Raw genomic sequence first — 20,129 nt, 5'->3', positions numbered from 1 at the left:
ATAGACACACAAACACACAGGTGTAGCTAAGTAAAGCTATATGGATAAGTACACTGGCCTAAGGCCCCTCTAAGATCCATAAATTGTTTCCTTTAGTGATTCTAAATTAGACTGACCTCTTACAACTTCTTTATGGATTCCTAAAACATCAAAATATCTTTCAAAAAATGGCTCTGCTTGGGAGTAAAAGCATAAGCACAAACTCATCTTTTGATAGAACCATATAGTATCAGAACAGGAAGGAACTTTCAAGACCATCTGGTCCAACTCTGTTATGTTAGGGGTGAGGAAGCAGACAGGGACACGTGACCAGCTTAGTGGATGGTCACGTATTTCATGGTTCACAACATGCTGGCTGTTGGTCTGGATTCTATCATGTGACCTCAGGCAGGAGGAGAGGAAACACTGGTTAGATATGAAGAGACAGCTCAGGGATGCTGGAGTGTCCTGACCGGGTGGTTTGATATGTGTCAATGGATGTCTGCTGTGCTGTTAATGTATGTAATTGCCTTGAAGCAGTGATTGGATCCAGCCAGGTAGGGCTCCTTGGGAAAGGTGAGCTTGAATTAGCTCTCACAGGGGTGACATTTTAGGAATGGGGAGTGTATGGAAAGAGAAGAAAGGAGGAAGAATGTGTCTCTTGTTGAGATGGCAGGACAGTTGAGCTCAGTTCAGTCGTTCAGTCATGTCTGACTCTTTGCAACCCCATGGACTACAGCACGCCAAGCTTCCCTGTCCATAACCAACTCCCAGAGCTTACTCAAACCCACCTCCATCGAGTTGGTGATGCCATCCAACCATCTCATCCTCTGTCATCCCCTTTTCCTCCTGCTTTCAATCTTTCCCAGCATCAGGGTCTTTTCCAATGAGTTGACTCTTCACACCAGGTGGCCAAAGTACTGGATTTCAGCTTCAGCATCAGTCCTTCCAATGAAAATTCAGGACTGATTTCCTTTAGGATGGACTGGTTGGCTCTCCTTGCAGTCCAAGGGACTCTCAAGGGTCTTCTCCAACACCACAATTCAAAAGCATCAATTCTTCGGTGCTCAGGTTTCTTTATAGTCCAACTCTCACATCCATATGTGACTATTGGAAAAACCATAGCTTTAACTAGATGGACCTTTGCTTTTTAATATGCTGTCTAGGTTGGTCATAGCTTTTCTTCCAAGGAGCAAACATCTTTTAATTTCATGGCTGCAGTCACCATCTGCAGTGATTTTGGAGCCCCCAAAATAAAGTGTCTCACCATTTTCCATTGTTTCCCTGAGAGTTTTGCCAAGAGGACGCACTGGTCATAGCAAACACCCTCTTTCAACAACACAAGAGAAGACTCTACACATGGACATCACCAGATGGTCAATACCTAAATCAAATTTATTATATTCTTCACAGCCGAAGATGGAGAGACTCTATAAAGTCAGCAAAAACAAGACCAGGAGCTGACTGTGGCTCAGATCATGAACTCCTTCTTGACAAATTCAGACTTAAATTGAAGAAAGTAGGGAAAACCATTAGACCATTCAGGTAGGACCTAAATCAAATCCCTTACAATTATACAGTGAAAGTGATAAATAGATTCAAGGGATTAGATCTGATAGAGTGCCTGAAGAACTATGGACGGAGATTCGTGACATTGTACAGGAGGCAGGGATCAAGAGCATCCCCCCTAGAAAAAGAAATGCAAAAAAGGCAAAATGAGGAGACTTTACAAATAGTGAAAGGCAAAGGAGAAAAGGAAAGATATACCCATTTAAATGCAGAGTTCCAAAGAATAGCAAGGAGAGATAAGAAAGCCTTTCTCAGTGATCAATGCAAAGAAATAGAGGAAAACAAGAGTGGGAAGACTAGAGATCTCTTCAAGAAAATTAGAGATACCAAGGGAACATTTCATGCAAAGATGGGCACCATAAAGGACAGAAATGGTATGGACCTAACAGAAGCAGAAGATATAAGAAGAGGTGGAAAGAATACACAGAAGAACTGTACAAAAAAAAAAAAAAATCTTCATTACCCAGATAACCACAATGGTGTGATCACTCACCTAGAGCTAGACATCCTGGAATGAGAAGTCAAGTGGGCCTTAGGAAGCATCACTACGAACAAAGCTAGTGGAGGTGATGGAATTCCAGATGAGCTATTTCAGATGGCAGAACCACTGACCCTTTTTTTAAAAAAATTGGGTTATAGTTGCTTTAACATGTTGTGTTAGCTTCTGCTGTACAGCGAAATGACCCAGTTATACATATACATATATCCATACTTCTTTGGATTTCCTTCTCATCTAGATCACCAGAGAGCACTGAGTAGAACTCCCTGTGCTATACAGTAGGTTCTCATTAGGTTTTTGTTTTATACATATTAGTGTATATATGTCGATCCCAATCTCTCGAGTCATCCTACCTCCCTTACCCTCTTAGCAGCCACACATTTGTTCTCTACATCTGTGTCTCTATTTCTTGCAAACAGGTTAATCTGTACCATTTTTCTAGATCCCACATATATGCACTTTTGTTTGTTTTATGCATTAATGTTTGTTTTTCTGACTTGAGCTTTGGTACCGGGGTGGGGAGATGAACAATGATTCTAGTAGGGTTTTTCTGGGGGTGGGGGGCATTGCCCTGATGAAGAGACGACTCATTGGGAAAGACCCGATGATGGGAAAGACTGAAGGCAAAAGGAGAAGAGGGTGGCAGAGGATGAGATGGTCAGATAGCATCACCAACTCATCAGTGGACTAAATTCATCAATGGACGTGTAACTGAACAAACTCCAGGAGACAGTGTAGGAGAGGGAATCCTGGCGTGCTTCAGTCCACAGGGTCACAAAGAGTTGGACACGACTTAGCAACTGAACAACAATAACAACATTGACATTGAAGATGATTGACTGCATGGACCCCACCTGAGATTAACCGCAACGTGGATTTCAAATGGCCAGGAGCTTTTGGGGAGAGGAGCCCACAGAAGTTGGGGCAAGTGGCTGTTGTGAAAACAGGGGGAGCCTCTGACTCTCTCTGTGGTTCCAGAGCCAGAAACCCAGGTTAGGGATGTGATTGGGACATGGAGGCATATCTGTGGGAGAAATGAGGCTTGAGTAACTAACTCCTTCACTTATAATCGTTCGGCCCAGCAACAAGGACAACTCGAATCTTTGGTTCCAGGAGGCTGAATTGAGTGGTGTTGCCATAGCAACCATGGAATGAGAGGATGGCACCAAGCCTGCCTGGGGGCCAGGAGTCTTCACCCACGTGGGACGTGACTTGTGAGTTCCTCCTTGAAGGAAGAATGGAACCTCCCATCTTTTTTAGGAAGATGATACCGGGACTCCAAGGCATCCTGGATGAGCCAGACATGAAGCTGGATGGCACACTGTGCTGAGGACTTTGTGAACTTAAACCTGAAGGTAAGAAGGGAGAGTTGGTATCCATCCTTTTGAAGGGTCATTCCAATTGGTGGTACAAAAAAGTGGTTAGAAAGACGCAGCCAGGAGTAGGAGGGCCAGGCAGTATCCGTTGGGATCATTCAGGGAAGAGAAAACAGGAGTCTGGGGAGAAAAGATTCTGGAGGCTGTCAGTAGTGCCCAGCGGGGCACAATACCCTCTTGGACTTGAAGGAGCAGGAGAGGGAATTCACCGGCCATGCCTTCCTGGTTTCCAGTTTCAGTGCTGGGCTAGCTCCGTCCACAGAAGGAGGGGGAGTTTGGGTCTGAAGTAATGCAGTGAGTTCAGGACTTGTTGGGTTGGAAGTGCTGGTGGAATGACTAGGGCCTTCTGCTAAGAGAAGGGAGTGGGTCATGAGAGAGCTCAGGGACTCACTTAAGTCAGAGAACAGGATGCTGTTGCCCAGGAAGGCTCATCACAGCACAGAGGGGATGGGCCATCTTCCCTGCCTGTTTTTTTCCCTGTAACTGCATCAGAGGGAAACAACAGGCCCAGGACTACCAGGGGTTTGTCCCAAATCCTGCCAAGAGAAAGGAATGGCAAATAAAGACACAGAACACAGAGGCTGCGGCAGGTCAGAAAGGAGGACACGCGTCTTATCAGCAGTGATCTAGGAGCTGCGACCTCGGGTAAGGGAGGAAGGTGGGGCCTCTGAGAGCCGAAGACGTTAATGCTGCTCAGGGTCAGCTGGTGGAAACGGGGGCCCCTTCAGTCTTCCAGTCCGGGGTTCAGCCCCACCATATGGGTTGTCATCATAGGCTGGAACCCAGGAGGATGGCCCCGGGGTACAGGTGGTGTGGGGTTTAGAAGGCTGGATAGAACCAGAGGGCAGTGGGCAGGTGAGAAGGAGACCCCTGGGTGCCTGGAAATACAATGGGGCACAGGAGGCCAGAAGGGAGGGTGGACCGTGGCTCCGAATGTCTTGACTTCCTGGAGGACGTTGGGCTGCAGGAAATGAGGTGGAAAACACTAGGCTGGGGAGAAAGCGCTGCATCCCTAGGGTGGGTGCAGGAAGGGGAAGCAATGGATGGGCCAGGGAAGGCAGACAAACCAAGGAGAAGAGAAGGCCCCACTGCTCCTTGCCCAGGTCCTGACGATGAGCCACTGGCCCGCGTCCAACTGGAGCGCCCCATGGGAGTTCGTGATCCTGGGTTTCTCGGAGTGGCCCCCAGAGCTCAGGGCGCTGCTCTTTGCCCTCCTCCTGCCGCTCTATCTGGCCACGCTGACAGGGAACCTACTGATCGTGGGCCTGGCTGTGGTGGACGCCGCCCTGCACACCCCCATGTACTTCTTCTTGGGGGCCCTGTCTGCTGTGGAGGTGGCCTATACACTGGTGCTGACCCCGCCCATGCTGGCTGGCTTCTTCCTGCCGCCCGGGGGCCAGGCGGTGAGCCCCTCCACCTGCGCCACCCAGATGGGCCTCTTTGTGGCGCTGGGGGGCTCCGAGTGCCTGTTGCTGGTGGCCATGGCCCTGGACCGCTACCTGGCCATCTGCCACCCCCTCTACTACCCCCAGATCATGACTGCGGGGCTCTGCTGGTGCCTCCTGGCCTGCTGCGGCCTGGGGGCCTCTCTCCTGGCCTTGGGCCTCACCACAGCCATATTCCAGCTGCCCTTCTGCCACGGGGGCCTGGTCAACCACGTCTTCTGTGACCTCCCGGTGGTCTTGGTGCTGGCCTGCGGCGACCGGGACCTGCAGGAGCGCGTCCTGCTGGCAGCCTGCCTGCTGCTGCTGGTGCTGCCGCTGGCCCTCATCCTGCTCTCCTACACCCGGGTGCTGGCAGTCATCCTCGGGGTCGGTGGGGCTGCGGGCCGCCGCAAGGCCTTCAGCACCGTGGCATCCCACCTGACGGTGGCCGTGCTGCACTACGGCTGTGCCACGGCCATGTACGCCCGGCCCCTGCGCAGCCGCTCCCTGGAGGAGGACAGGCTAGTCTCGCTCGTCTACATCAACCTCACCCCCCTGCTCTACCCGGCCATCTACACACTGAGGAACCGCGACGTGCAGGGTGCGCTGTGGCGGGCCGTGGGCCCCAGGACGCCAGGCGCTGCCCGTCAGGCTGATGTCACCTAACACTGATGCCAGGTGGGGCCTATTCTGAAATCCCCTCTCCTGGATGGAAACCTCACATTCCAGAACCATCTATGATTCCCCAAGGCCTACTAGACACAACCTGGAGGGAGCAGACAAGGTCGCCAAACTCAGGCTCCAGCCTAGTTCTTCTGCTTCTATGGACATTTGGAGTGGACAGATCTCTCTGAGTGGGGTACCGACCTGTGCATTGTAGGGCCCTCAACGGCATCCTTTGTCTCTACCCACATGGCACACAGCAGCCCGCCACCCAAGTTGTGATGATCCAAAATGTCGTCACACATTGGCAAACATGCCTTGGGGACAAAGTCACGCCTGGTTGAGAACTACTGCTCTGAGTCGTAGCCACACAGTATCTTTTGAAAAGGAGTGAGTACTCATGTAGGAGAAGTCTATGGCAGCACTGCTTATAATAAACAAAAACTGGAAATGATCCAGATGTTCATGAACACAGAGTAGACACAAGCAGCTTGTGGCAGGACTCCCCTGGCGGTTCAGTGGTTAAGACTTTGCCTTCCAATGCAGGGGGTGCAGGTTCAATCCCTGGTTGGGGAGCTGAGATCCCACGTGACTCGCGGCCAAAAAACCAAAACATTAATCAGAAGCAATATTATTAAAAAAAACTTAATAAAGAATTTAAACAATGATCTACATCAAAACAATGTTTAAAAAACCCTAGCTTGTGGCATGTTCATGCAGTGGAATACTGCGAACAGCAAAAAAGAACGAAGTACTGCTTTGGCAAACCTGGGAGCAACACAGATGTAATAGTGTAAGGAGCAAGATGCACAGAATCCTGGGGGCTCCCATTTAAGCAAAGGCCAATGACAAACTCATGTGTGGCTTTTGATGTTGTCGTCGTGGTTAACTGGGGGAAGGGTTTGGGTTGGCAGACGGCACAGGGAGATTGCCTGGATGCTGGCAACATTCTATATGTCGACTTGGGTGGTGATTCCATGGGTTTATGTATGTGCAAAACTTCATCAAGATGCATCCTTAAGATCTGTGGAGTTTGTTTTATGTGAGATGAACTGCGACTGGTTCAAGCCATTCACCAAGATAAGCTTCAAATGATCACACTTGTACTCATACTGCTTTGTGCTGCTTTTTTCCATCTATGAAAATCCCTTGTATAATTCAGCAGTAAGCCCCATCACCATACCTGCTGCAGACTGAATGTATCCCCCCTACCCCGCAATTCACATGTTGAAAACTGCTCCCAAATTATTAGTCTGTTAATAGGAGGTCGGAGGGTCTCTAGCGTTGATGAGGTCGTGAGGGCAGAGACGTCATGAATCAGATTAGTGCCCTTATGAAAGAGACGCAGGGACTTCCCTGGTGGTCCAGTGGCTAAGGATCCACACGTCCCATACAGAGAGCCCAGGTTCGATCCCTGGTCAGGGAACTAGATTCCACATGCTGCAACTAAAGATCCCACATGCTGCAATGAAGACCCAATGCAGTCAAATAAGTAAATAAATAAAAATAATTTTAAAATAAAACCATGTTTTAAAAAAAAGGAGAGAGACCCCGAAGAGCTCCGTATTTGTCTTCGTCTGTCTGGCTCACTTCACTTAGTATGATCATCTCTAGATTACAGAAAACACACAATGTTACCAAAGGGAAAAGCGGAGGGCGGGGGGCATAAATTAGGAGTTTGGGATTAACAGATACACACCTACTATACATAAGATAGATAACCAACAAGGACCTACCGTATAGCAGGGGAACTCAACGCAATATTCTATAATGACCTATAAGGGAAGAGAATCTGAAAAATAAACCTATAACTGAACCACATTGTTATACACCTGAAACACAACATCGTAAACCAATTTTACTTCGGTTTATAAAAGAAAGGAGGACAGGAGGAAGAGACTAAAAAAGAAAGAAAGAAAAAAACGTTCTTATGGAAGGGGTCTCTGGCCATCTGTCTGTGCCAGCTCCATTCTTACCTTCTGCTTCTCTGAGGCCGGTGCTCAGGAACCCGAAGCACACAGGAAGCCCCTTCCCACAATTCTTCCCCAAATCCTACAGCTGTGAGGAAGTCCTCACTCCAGAGATGCTGAGGGACGGCCGTTCTAACAGCCCGGTGTCTGCAGCTGATTTGTTTCAGTGCATCTCCTGGGACCGAGTTAGTCCCAAGGGCCACCAGTGGCCCTGTTATCCAGGCTGCATGAGGTGAGAGTGTTGGCCACTGCCGAGGAAGCCTTGGTCCTTGACTGGGCGGCAAGGGCCTTGGAACTGTCTAGATGCCGAGCATGGGTGGCTGCAGCTGCCTTAGAGCCAAGATGAGTCTGTGTGGGGACCCAGCCTGCGTTTACTAATGGTGGTCCTCCATCCCTGGGTTCTTTTTTTTTAAATACCTATTTCTTTGACTTCACCAGGTCTTAGTTGAAGCATATGGGATTTAGTTCCCTGACCAGGGATTGAACCCAGGCCCCCTGCATTGGGAGGTCGGCGTCTTAGCCACTGGACCACCAGGAGGTCCCCTGATTTCTTTAAGGTTATGCACCGTGGGTCTTTGGCTGAATTCCATGGTGCGGAGTAGCAGCACCTCTTCTCTCCCTCCTGCTGTACAAAGTCTTTCAGAATATTTTGAATCTTGAGACACATCAGGTTTCAATTTTCAGTTTACTTATTTATTGAGAGATAACTGAACCATAACGTCACACTGGTTTCAAGCATACGATTTGAGATTTGTATACATTGAGAAAGTATCACCACGATAGCTCTAGTTAACATCACTTCATGTAGCTGCCAAATTTTATTTTCTAGTAATGAGAATGTTCAAGATTTACTCTCTTAGCAGCTTTCAAAGATGCAATCCAGTTTCAGATTTTGGCTTCTAATTCTCTATTACCTGCCACCCCCACTCCCCACCCACGATTTGGCCTTAGAGGTGTTACCAAAGGGCTTCCCAGGTGGCACTAGTGGTAAAGAACCCACCTGCCAAAGCAGGAGACACAAGAGACTCGGGTTCAATCCCTGGGAAGATCCCCTGGAGGAGGGCATGGCAACCCACTCCAGTATTCTTGCCTGGAGAATCGCATGGACAGAGGAGCCTGGCGGGCTACAGTCCCAAAGAGTCACAACTGAGCAACTGAGTAACACACATTGCCACAAAGGTCTGCAGTGGTCTCCCTGGCAACCGGACTCCTAGGTGGGCGCTTCCCCTCAGGGTGGTCCCATCAGCCTCAGCAGGATTAGGGTCACCCCCACCAGGGCAGAGGTGGCAGGGTCCCCAGAGTTGGGACCTCGGAGCCTGGAACCCATGCTTTGGTGAGTTGGTGGTTCTAGGCACTGAGCACTCCAGCCCTCACCTGCCCCAACAAGACCTCTCGGAAAACCAAGGCCAGCTCTGCTATTAGTCGACAGCTGGGTCTGTGCCTAAAGTGGGGAAACACACTCCAAGTCTAACATTCGCTGGGGGAGTTCACCCTCTGTGGGGCGGTAACAGGCAGGAGACACACCCACAGCCCCTCAAACCAGCCCCCAAGAGCAGTGTTCCAGGGGGATTCTGGAGCATCTGCACTTGGGGGTCCGGGGGGCAGCACAGGGGGCCCCCCAGATGGAACATCCCAGCTGAAAGAACCCTGGAGCTCTCACAACTGAAAGGTATTTTTCCAGCACCCAACTGCAAGACTGTTCCCATTGTCAATTGTCACCATCCTGTTCCCAGGTGTCAAGATTCTGTTAAATTAACACTTGTTAAGGGGCTTCCCTGGTGGCTCAGATGGTAAAGCATCTGACTGCAATGCAGGAGACCCGGGCTCGTTCCCTGGGTCAGGAAGATCCCCTGGAGAAGGAAATGGCTACCCCATCCAGCATTCTTGTCTGGAAAATCCCGTGGTCAGAGTAGCTTGATAGGTTACAGTCCACGGGGTCACAAAGAGTCAAACGTGACTAAGAGACTTCACTAAGTGGAGCACAGGGTGCAGGACGATGAGTGGGTCGAACAACAGACCACAGAGAAATTGAAATAGACTTGTTTAACACTCACAGGGCCTGGACTGAGTCCACAGCATGCCTGGAGGGGAGGTCAAGACAGAGTGCAAACAGGCTGAACTTGGCACACATGCCTTTATTAGGGTCCACAGGAGGCATGCTCTGGGGTTGCTGGGTTAGGACCAGATCAGCCAATTCAAACCCACAGAGCAGGGTTCTGATCAGCTCACAGGGTCCCAGCTAAGGGGTGTAAGGCACACAGACACTGGGAGGCAGGCTGCTGATCATAAGGGCTGGGAGCAAGTCACATCTGGGACTTATATCTGCTTGTGGCTGATTGCTGTCATCAGGCATGTCCTTGTTTGAGGGGCTATTATTATCAGCTTAAGGTCTCTGCAGCCTCTTGACCAAATATGATGGATGACGAGGCAGCAATACCAGAGAGCAATGTAGCTAAACTCTCGACAGATATACATCGAGTACATCTAGATGTGAATATTTCTAATTACTCAGCTAGGCATATATTGCATGTATATACATATGCATATTTACACATATATACTGCACACATACATGCATGCTAATGCATGTCTTTTGTTAAATCTGAGCCAATACATCTTTGAAGTCTCACTTTTCTTTTAGTGGAACATTTTTCACTTTAGATGGTCCACTATACTACCGGGAAAGGGAGCCCCAACCTTGCACACTTAACATGACTTATGAACTAGATGACAGAGATGAGGGTACCTCATGAAGTTGCTGGCTTCCTGATCCAAGGGGTGCTCTGTAATATCTGCCAGCAAACAAAAAACCAAACGGTATGTGGTACTGTGTATGGACTTCTGATTGAGTAGTAAATTTGGAACGTTCCAGTTATAACATATATTAAAGACAAAAGGGTGTAATGAGTGTGGAAACTCTTGATAGATGTCATCCTCCATATTATGGTACCTACATCTACAAGTTCACAATTGTGTTCAAATATAAATGCAATTCAAAAATAAGTAAAATAAAATTATTTTTATGGAGCATCTCCAGGAACATAGCCCGTGTATACCCCTGGGATTGTTCTGTGCCTTATTCAGTCTTATTCAACATGCTGTCTTAACGGTTTAAATTATTCACTGACTTCAGAGCTCAACAGCTACAGTTACTATGAGACACAGATACACTTCATAATTAAGTTTATCCTATGGGGTCCCTTGGACTGCAAGGAGATACAATCAGTCCATTCTAAAGGAGATCAATCCTGGATGTTCATTGGAAGGCCAGAGGCTAAAGTTGAAACTCCAATACTTTGGCCACCTCATGCGACAAGTTGACTAACTGGAAAAGACTCTGATGCTGGGAGGGATTGAGGGCAGGAGGAGACGGGGACTACAGAGAATGAGATGGCTGGATGGCATCACCAACTCGATGGACATGAGTTTGAGTGAACTCCAGGAGTTGGTGATAGACAGGGAGGCCTGGCATGCTGTGCTTCATGGGGTCACAAAAAGTCGGACACGACTGAGCGACGGAACTGAACTGATAAAAATAAATCCCTCTAGAGCGTCATTACCCTTCTTAGTTTTAAAAGAATAAGCTTTTCGGGACTTCCCTGGTGGGTCCAGTGGTTAAGATTCTGCACTTCCAATGCAGGGCACATGAGTTTGATCCCTGGTCATGCAACTAAGATCCTACATGCCATGGCGGTGTGGCAAAAAGATTAAAAGATTTAAAAAAAGAATAAGTTTTTCCCGACTCTAAATTGCTAGGGTTTCATGTTGGTATGACGCTCTGCCCACAGTTGGCCCTGGACTTCCCAGCAAAGGGGTTTTCCACGTTCACAAAGTCCACAGGGTTTTCATTTCTCAGTGTGCCGGAATTTGTGATGAAAGCCTTGTCTCACCCTGTCCGTACAGCTTTTCCCGGTGTGAAACCTGTGGTGTTGGAGGAGGTTTGCCTCCTGGGCGAAGGTCTTCCCGCAGGCAGAGCACTTGTAGGGCCTCCTGCCCATGTGGGTCCTCTCGTGGATGAGGAGGCAAGAGTTCTGCGAGAAGGCCTCGCCGCACTGGTAGGGTTTCTCTCCCGTGTGCGTCCTCTAGTGGAGGATGAGGTGCGACTTCCGGAAGAAGGCCTTGCCGCACAGGCCACACCCGTAGGGCTTCTCCCCGGTGTGCGCCCTCTGATGATCAGGCAGGATTTCCGGGAGAAGTACTTCCCACATTCTGGGCAACCATAGGGCTTCTCTCCCGTGTGGCATCTGTGGTATTCGATGAGGCGCGGCTTGTGGGAGAAGATCTCCTCACAGCCAGAACATTTGTAAGGCTTCTCTCCAGTCAGAACGGCCTGGGGGATGCATAGGTTCGTCTCCGCAAGAGCTTTCTACGGCATTTCCTGTTTCGGTGGCGTTTCCGGTCCGCCTGATTTCCCGGATGTTTGCCGCCGCGGCCCGCCTTCCCCTTGGTCGTTCCGCCCTGAGGGTGGCTCTTCCCTGTGGACTCTCTGACGGGTAGTGAGTCTTGACTTGTGGGAGCGGCCCTTCCTGCCTGCGGTGCGTTTGCGGGGTTCCTTGTTGCTGTGGGTTCCTTGGTCGGCATTAAGGGCTTGGGCACGGCTTACCGCCTCTCGGCACCGGTTACATTGGCGTGGGCGCGCCCCGGCACGGGGAGCGTCCAGCTTTGAGTAGAGACACAGGTTCCCCTGTGCATCGTATTCGAACCTCCTCCTGGCAAGGTACGCGCTGGGAGTGACAGTGACGTCCGCCTTGCCTGGCAAGGCGGCGCCGCACGACTCACACCGAGGGGCCTGTTGTTCTGAAGGGACATCTGTGTCCTGAGAGGTGTTTTTCCCAACCGTGTTAGGTGCGTGGTGCCCTTCTGGGGTCAGTTGTTTCTTGTCTGGGAGTTCTCCTTGCTTCGGAGGTTCCTCTCCGTGTTCCCGTTGCCTATCAACTTGGGAAACTTCTAGGGAAAAAAAAATAAGGTCACAGATGTGTTTATCTTTCCAGGAGCACCATGAAAGTGTTAGTCACCCAGTCATGTCCGACTCTGCCACCGCATGGACTACCGTTGTTTACCTGACTCCTCTGTCCAAGGGATTCTCCAGGCAAGAATACTGGAGTGGGTTGCCATTCCCTTCTCCAGGGGATCTTCCTGACCCAGGGATCGAACCTTGGTCTCTTGCATTGCAAGCGGTTTCTTTACCGATTGAGCCTTCAGGAGCACACGGTAGGACTAAACTATTTCAGAAACGTTTGGGAAAAAATAAAAAGTAAAATTTTTTTAAAAAGTAGTGTTTGGAAGGAGGATTAACTGTGGTTTCAAACCTGAGTGCCCAGATTAAATTATGATAATCCTATTCCTACTACACACACTTCCTACTCCCTTGGTTGATCTTTCCCAGCAGAGTTTTCTGGGTTGGGGCTAGCCAGGGGCATTTTTAAAGCTTTGCCAGTGATTCTGGTGCACGCCCCTGATTAAAAACAACCACCCTGAATGGATGCTTGCTAAAGGATCCTTGTCCTAGAAGGGAGAAAGAGTTAGTTGATACACATTATGTGTATCCTGCAGAAACAAGGGTGAATAAAACAAAGGCTCCGCTCACCATGGGAATGCACTGAGATGGCAGAGAAGCTTTAGTTATAACCTATCGGGCAAAATGGGGATGTTATCAGTACATGCATGGTCTTGAAAGATGAATTTCAAGTCATGTGAAAGATAGCAAATACATTTTTTGAGGCATTTCACAGTGAAGCAGAGAAAACTATTTTAGAAAACTAAAATAAAAGTGAGTGGTACAGGAATTCTCTGACGGTCCAGTGGTGAAGACTCTGCTTCCACTGCAGGGGGCGTGGGTTTGATCCCTGATCTGGGGGCTAAGATCCTGCATGCCACACATCATGGCCAGTGACGTGATGGGTGCAGGTAGCAGAACTCATTTGGGCATCTCAAGGTCTTCGGCCAGCTGTCCACAGTTGCTTGCAAAGATTCAAGGCTTTTAACACAGTTGCCTGAAATAAAAATCAGAGGTTCTCCTTTGTGACCTTCTGGGATCCCATGTCTTCTGCCCCCGCACACTGGTTCTCTCACCTGGAAAGCTCCATCTCAGGATCTCTTCCTCCTCCATCCACGGCTCTTGCCCCTGCTCCAACCTGGAGATCACAGCTGGTTTGGTGACTTGACACCCTGTTCACGAGAAACAGTTACAAGGTTTATCCTGAGGGACTTCCCCAGCGGTCCAGTGGTCAAGACTCCATGCTGCCAATGCGGGAAGATGGGCTTGATCCCTGGTTATGGAACTAAGATCCCACATGCTTCATGGCATGGCCAAAAGATTATTGTAAAAAAGAGTTTTATGCTGAGCCATCTGGGACAGCCAAGGAAATAGAAGGCTCAGGTCATTCAATGAATATTTACCTCTTGGCCAAAGAATAGCTGTTTCACTTGGGAGGAAAATTCACCAATAATCCAGGTGAGATTAGAACAGGACTTGATGACTGAAACCCCAGGACAAACATTTTGAGTACTTAAGGGGTCTTATGTAACTGGAAAGGAAGGCGCTCAGACATAGGCAGGGGTGGGGGGAACTGGAAGCCTTCCTCACCCACGGAGACCAGGTGGCTGTAGTTCTCCAGCATCACATCCCGGTACAGGGTCCTCTGTGTAGGGTCCAGCTCCTGCCACTCCTTACGGGTGAAGCCCACAGCCACATCTCTGAATGACAAGGACCCCTGGAACGGCACATTCCTGATTAATCCGGAGTGCTTGACACAGGGTATTACGGCAGAGGTGTAGAGGAGACAGATCTTACCACCTTCGGAGGGCAGGTTTCCCCATGTTCAGTTACATAGGAAGCTTAGTATGCCCCTAACTTTGTACTGCATTTTATGGGAGAGAAAAAAAAATCATTAGAAAGTGTCTGCCTTCTGGATCTCTATTCATCCATCCATCCATCCATCCTTCCATTTAGAGAGCAAGCATTGGTGGGGGACCAGGTATGTTACTGGTGTTCTGCGTGATGCTTGGGGTTGAAAGCTGAATGCCACAGTGCTCCTGTTCAAGGGTGCTTGTTGCCTGGTGCCATGAGATGACTGTAAGAGACTGCTGTGTGGTAACAGTACACTGAAGGCTATGACGGAAGGACGTTTAAGTACAGGACACGAAGACAGCAGCCAGATTCAACATCCTGATGTTAAGTTAAGCTTCATTGGAGTTTGTAAATGAGCAGAATCATGAAAAATAAAGCATGTTCTGATGTTGGAAGGATATTCCTATCAAGAAGCACGGCCCAAGAAGTCATGGGGAAATTCGGTAGGAAGTAGGAATAAACTGGGAATGATAGTGTAGAGGTGTGTGTATAAGGGGGGTGGCGGGCGTAGATATCAGATCATGGAACAAATGACATTTTTCTCCTGCAGGCAAGAGGGTCTCCATCACAGTACTTAAGAAGGGGAGCTACAAAAGACAATCTGATGTAGATGATTGCTGTATCATGAGGTGGGAATCACGGAGAGAATAAATAAAATTCAGGCACAGTTATAATCATCAACATGAGATACAGGCAAAGTTAAGGTGGTAACAAGAGGAAAGCAGATAAAGGAGTCCATGTATACAGGTATAGTTTTCATTCTTTTTTAATTTTGAAAATGTGTTGACTGCACTGCATGGTATGTGGGATCTTAGGCTCCTGACCAGGGATGGAACCTGTGCCCCCTGCTTTGGAAGCATAGTCTTAACCACTGGACCACCAAGGAGGCTCGAGTTGTCATCCTTTTTAAATACCACATCGTCAAAACTTGGTGTGTATTTTCCACTTAAAGTACGTCTCAATTAGACATAATTTTCAATTTCACTTTGGTGAAATGTAGTCCTATGAAAACAAAGTTGTGTTTCCTGAAAAAAGATTTTACTCTGAAGTTTTTAAATTGAAATATAATGTAAAAATTCAAATCCACAGTCACACTAACCACACTTTGAATGCTCAGTATCTGCCTGAGGTTACTGGCTACTGTGATGCATGTCTGTGTGTGCGAGTACACTCAGTCGTCTCTGGACCCCATGGACTGTAGCCTATCCATGGGATCTTTCGGGCAAGAATCATGGAGTGGGTTATCATTTCCTTCTCCAGCCATTATGGACAATGCATGTCTAGAACGCATCAATACTACTGGATTCCTCTGCTGGGGATTTGCTATTGGCAGATAAAACTAGTTTAATCATTAAGGGCCCAGTTCTAGGTCTGTCTATCTGTCTGCATTCAGATCCCAACTCCATAACCTAATGGATTTTAATATCTCTAGCCTCAGTTTGTTCATCTGTAGAATGGAGGAGGGGATTAATGATATCATCTCACGGGTTTATTCATGCAATAATATACTAAAACCAGAGACCGGCACGTAAGTGCTCAGTGGACACATTTACAAGCTTTATTGTCGTTTTTATCACACATAACCCTAACAGGGAGAGCCCTGAGCTAGAAACCTGTGAATGCTTGTCTTCCTGGCGTGGACCGCTGTGATGTTTATCTACCAGGTCTCATCTTCCTCCCTCCCCTGGCCCCCACCTCCACTCCAAGCACGTGGTGCTCCTGGGAGCTCCCCTTTGCAGACTCAGCCCCTCAGCCCTTGAACTAAGCTGAACCGATCCCAACCTTTCCCAAAGATCTTTCCAACTGCGGAAGGAGACTTATTCCCGCTGTGTGGCAGAATTTGTAAATGTGAGCTGTGGGAGCCCTATTCCTGGTCATGTGGATAAGTTGGTATGAGAAAAGGAGTCACGGGAACAAGGGAGACCCCTGGCAAGGTCTGGGTCCCTGGGCGGAACGTTCTGAGTCCTAGTAGCACGCCTGCTCTTCCCACAGCTTGGGATGCTGCCTCAAGCCTTTGTCCTCAACTAGCTCTGGGTCTCAGGCTTTGTAACTTCCGGAACTCTGACCAGTGGACTTCAAGTTCATGCATCCTTGGAGCCTGGGGTAAAGAGGGAGGCCCTTTCGGACTGGAGGCATTTGACGGTGACCGGCAATAGAATACATGATGTCGTGATGTCTGAATAAAGATATGGATGGCCACTGAGAAAGACACAAGTGGGGTTAAGGGCAGTGGGTGAGGTCAAAGTCACAGAGAGAGGAGGCAGGGCAGCTCAGGCCATCTCCCCGGCCCTGCTGAACATGGGAGCGCGGCGCTGCTCAGGCTCTGTCTGTGTCCAGAATCATCACAAACAGCAGTTCCAAGAACATACCACTCATCTGTTCGTTCATCTGGATCGTGGAGTGTTTTATCTAGGTCAGTGTGAACCCTAACAAGGCTGTGGATGTAGACCTGAGTATTCTGACTCTCCCTGCAACAACTGTAACCACAGAATTTCTCTATTGATATAGTACATACTTGATACTGTGAGGGCGGGGGGAACTCACGGGAGATCTGCTGCCGCATTTATTTGGATGTTGTTATTGAGGACCCTGCCTATGACATCTGACATGTGAAGACGCATCACTTAAATGTCTAAATATTCTGGAAAGCTTTTATGTTCCCTAAGAGGGTGATATGTTTGTCCCAGGCAACACAAGTGATGTATTGGATGGAATTTGTCTCTTTAAAGTGACAGACATGTCAGACGCAAGTTTCAGTTCAGTCGCTCAGTCGTGTCCGACTCTCCGCGACCCCATGAATCACAGCACACCAGGCCTCCCTGTCCATCACCAACTCCCAGAGTTCACTCAAACTCATGTCCACAGAGTCGGTGATGCCATCCAGCCATCTCATTCTCTGTCGTCCCCTTCTCCTCCCGCCCTCAACCTTTCCTAGCATCAGAGTCGCAAGTTTAGAGGGCAGCTAATAACTCCAGCAGCCTGTGTAGTATGCCCACCCTGCCCTCCCCATGGCTTTGATCTTCCATTCTCTTCCTGTTTTCACTGGTCCTGATTTCTGTTGGCATTGTGTTTTACTGGACGAATTCTTTTAAGCATCCTGAAATCCATGGTAAAACGAAAAGCTCAGTGTAAAGAAGTGTCACACTCACCTGGCACATGATCCTTCCTTGCTGGTCTGGGAAAAGCAGACACCTGTGGAGGCAGAGATTGGGGTGGGGAGGAGAGGATGTGAGAGGCCGACCTTGACTCCAGCCTCAGAATCAACTGCTCTAACACCCCAGGCTCAGGGTGGCAGGGGCTCCTCCCAAGAACCCCGTCTATCAGAGCAAAGCCCTCACCTGGAATGTGATGGGGACCTGACCTTGAGGTTTGAATTTGAATTATTTTTCTGCTTAACAGAATATACATCTCTGCATCTCAATCATCACCATGCAGTTTACTACCCTCCCCCGCCATCACCCAGAAATTTAATTCATAGAAGTTTATTCTGCAGAAACAGTCATGAGTTTGGGCAAAGATTTAGCGGCCAAGATATTTATTACACTTTGGTAAAACTCCAAAAAAGCAGAGATAACTAAATATCCAACTATATAGGACTAATTAAATCAATATACCACAGCCAAAGGGAAATAAACGATGTAGCTAATAAAAATAAAATCATAGAAAACTATTTATGATAGTATACTGGCAACTGAAAAAGGTGGTTGAAAGCATCATGAACTCTCTCTCTCCCCCCCCAACACAGAATAATCTCTGAAATGATGTAGGACAAAATGCAAGTAGTAGTTAGCTTTGCATAGTTGGATAATAACCATTTTCACTTTTTTCTTTTTACTTAGATGAATTTTCTAAGCTTTTCTATGACAAACAGGCATTCGTATATCATGTCTCTTAAATTATTATTTTAAAATATCTGTAGCCTACTAATCTTCTAACCCAAAGAGGAAATCCACAGGGAAAAAATGGAAATGGGTACCAGAAGGCAGGGTCCATTCAGTGTCACTCAGCCAAGCAACTGGAAGTCTATTAACCTGGGGTACTTGGTTCTGTCTGTGGATCCTGCTACATTTTGTTCAGCTCTCCTCTCATGGCTGCAGTTTGTCAACAGTCACTCATTACGGAGACCTGTCCTGGCTCAACTGTGCTGACTCCTGCACAGGAAATGGTCCCGGTCAGGCTCTGCCACTTACCAGATACGGGACAAGATCTGATGGCTTCTCCTGAGCCCTGCTCCTCCTTTCCTCATTCCCCAGGGAACAGGAACACGAAGGTTCAGGAGCAGATTTACTCTGGCTGGAAGCATCAACTGGACCCCACACCTATCTCTCTCCTGGTCCTACGTATTTTCCTACTCAGGACAGAGACACGCTGGAGTTTGATCCAAGAATTCTGCAGAGATACTAAAACTCTGGAATGACAGGAAACTCCATAAAGAATTCTGAGGGTTTTGTTTTGTTTTTAATAAATGAGGCTACTGAAGTGCTGAAAAATAAGAGAATGGTTGATAAATTATGATACAAATTAAAGCATGCTAAGCTATGAATCAACATAAAATAGTATAAATATTTGAGATAAGCAGGGCACATAGCATGTGATTCAGCGATGGGTAACAGAGGAGGAAGCCAGAGGTCCGATGATGCAGCAGAAATCGAGGAATGCCACGGATGGGCGGCAGGCCTCCGGGAGCTTAGAGGGAGGCCTGGGGCAGGTCCCTCTGGCCTCCAGCACTGGGCAAGATTCAGTCTCTGTTGTGTAAACCACTAGGTTTGTGGTGCTTTGTGATGGCAGCCCCAGGAAGCTAACCCGGGAAGGCAGACTGAACAGTCTGGGTCAAGAGCCTGGGTCAAAACCCCTCTATGCCCTATGGCCTGTGACCTGCTACCCCATTTCCTGCTGCTTTATCATAGAATGGGTTTTCATAAACACATCAAGAAAAAACTTCTGTAGAAAACAGGCAAAATGTGAACGGTGGTTACCTTTGCATCATAGGATTTGTTTTCTAAGTTTTTCAACAGTAAAACATGCTCATTGTTTAAAACATACGTATTTCATAAAAATTTACATGTATCATCTTACTGGGTCCTCTCTCCGTGACCTCCTATCAGAGTCCTGCACCCAGAGGAGCTGAAATCCATGAGAAGGTCTGCAGGGGTGGAGAGTGGGGAGGGGCAGGGTTCAGCAGGGTTTAGCGAGGAGGGCCCCGCCAGGCCTCCTCCGGACAGGAACCCTGGGTGCTAGTGCTGGCTCGACCTCTAGTAAGCTGGGTGGCTCTGAACACCCCTCTCATGCCCATTTTCTTTCATCTTTAACAGGAGAAGGAAAAACGAAATACGTTTAGTTTAAGAAAGCAACGTCTGGGCCTTGACTCAACTAGGAGGGAAGGTTACGGGTCACGAGAAGTCAGGTATGTAGGTGACATCAGATGACAAGCTAGAAATCTAGCTGGGTGGAGAGCAGAAAATGAAGTAAATGCAGATGAATGGAGAGAAATCGGTGGCTGGGGGTGGGGGCACACTCTCAGAACCATGGGAGGCCCTTCCCTCCAAGTTCATGCTTCTCACACACTAAGGCAGGAGACCCCCTCTCCTCCTGGAAATCTTCCCCGCTAGACCGAATACTAGGTGATGCCCTAAGGCAATGACATCACCCAATTCTGCCTGCAAGCGGGTCCCAGGCTGCTCTTAGGGGCCCTTTTCAGGGGGCGGCGGCTGCCCCACATGGTGAGCCTCCAACTTCAGCCCTAAGCTACCAAGTGGGATAAGAAAGGGATCCCTCTTTCCAAGGAGAAGGCTGCTCCCT

At 48.4% G+C, this 20,129-nt stretch overlaps 1 protein-coding gene and 1 pseudogene across 2 annotated transcripts; one reads left to right on the top strand and one right to left on the bottom strand.

Annotated features, from left to right (window-relative positions):
• The first annotated feature begins 3,939 nt into the window (after window positions 1–3,939).
• Window positions 3,940–5,713, top strand: LOC129545041 (olfactory receptor 10AC1-like). The gene has a single exon (XM_055408839.2). The coding sequence runs from the start codon at window positions 4,467–4,469 to the stop codon at window positions 5,511–5,513; it is 1,047 nt and encodes a 348-aa protein (XP_055264814.2). The 5' UTR covers window positions 3,940–4,466; the 3' UTR covers window positions 5,514–5,713.
• A 3,670-nt stretch (window positions 5,714–9,383) lies between these two features.
• On the bottom strand, window positions 9,384–19,078 carry LOC129545768 (uncharacterized; annotated as a pseudogene). The gene is made up of 5 exons (XR_016036552.1): window positions 18,521–19,078; window positions 17,480–17,522; window positions 14,067–14,193; window positions 13,553–13,648; window positions 9,384–12,427 (listed from the first exon to the last, which is right to left on the bottom strand). The product of XR_016036552.1 is annotated as an uncharacterized LOC129545768 (transcript).
• Between the last annotated feature and the right edge of the window lie 1,051 nt (window positions 19,079–20,129).

This window comes from Moschus berezovskii, chromosome 27, assembly GCF_049115385.1.
Source record: "Moschus berezovskii isolate FMDL1 chromosome 27, NW_MosBer_1.0, whole genome shotgun sequence".
Classification (NCBI taxonomy): domain Eukaryota; kingdom Metazoa; phylum Chordata; class Mammalia; order Artiodactyla; family Moschidae; genus Moschus; species Moschus berezovskii.
This window is presented reverse-complemented; position numbering and strand designations above follow the sequence as displayed.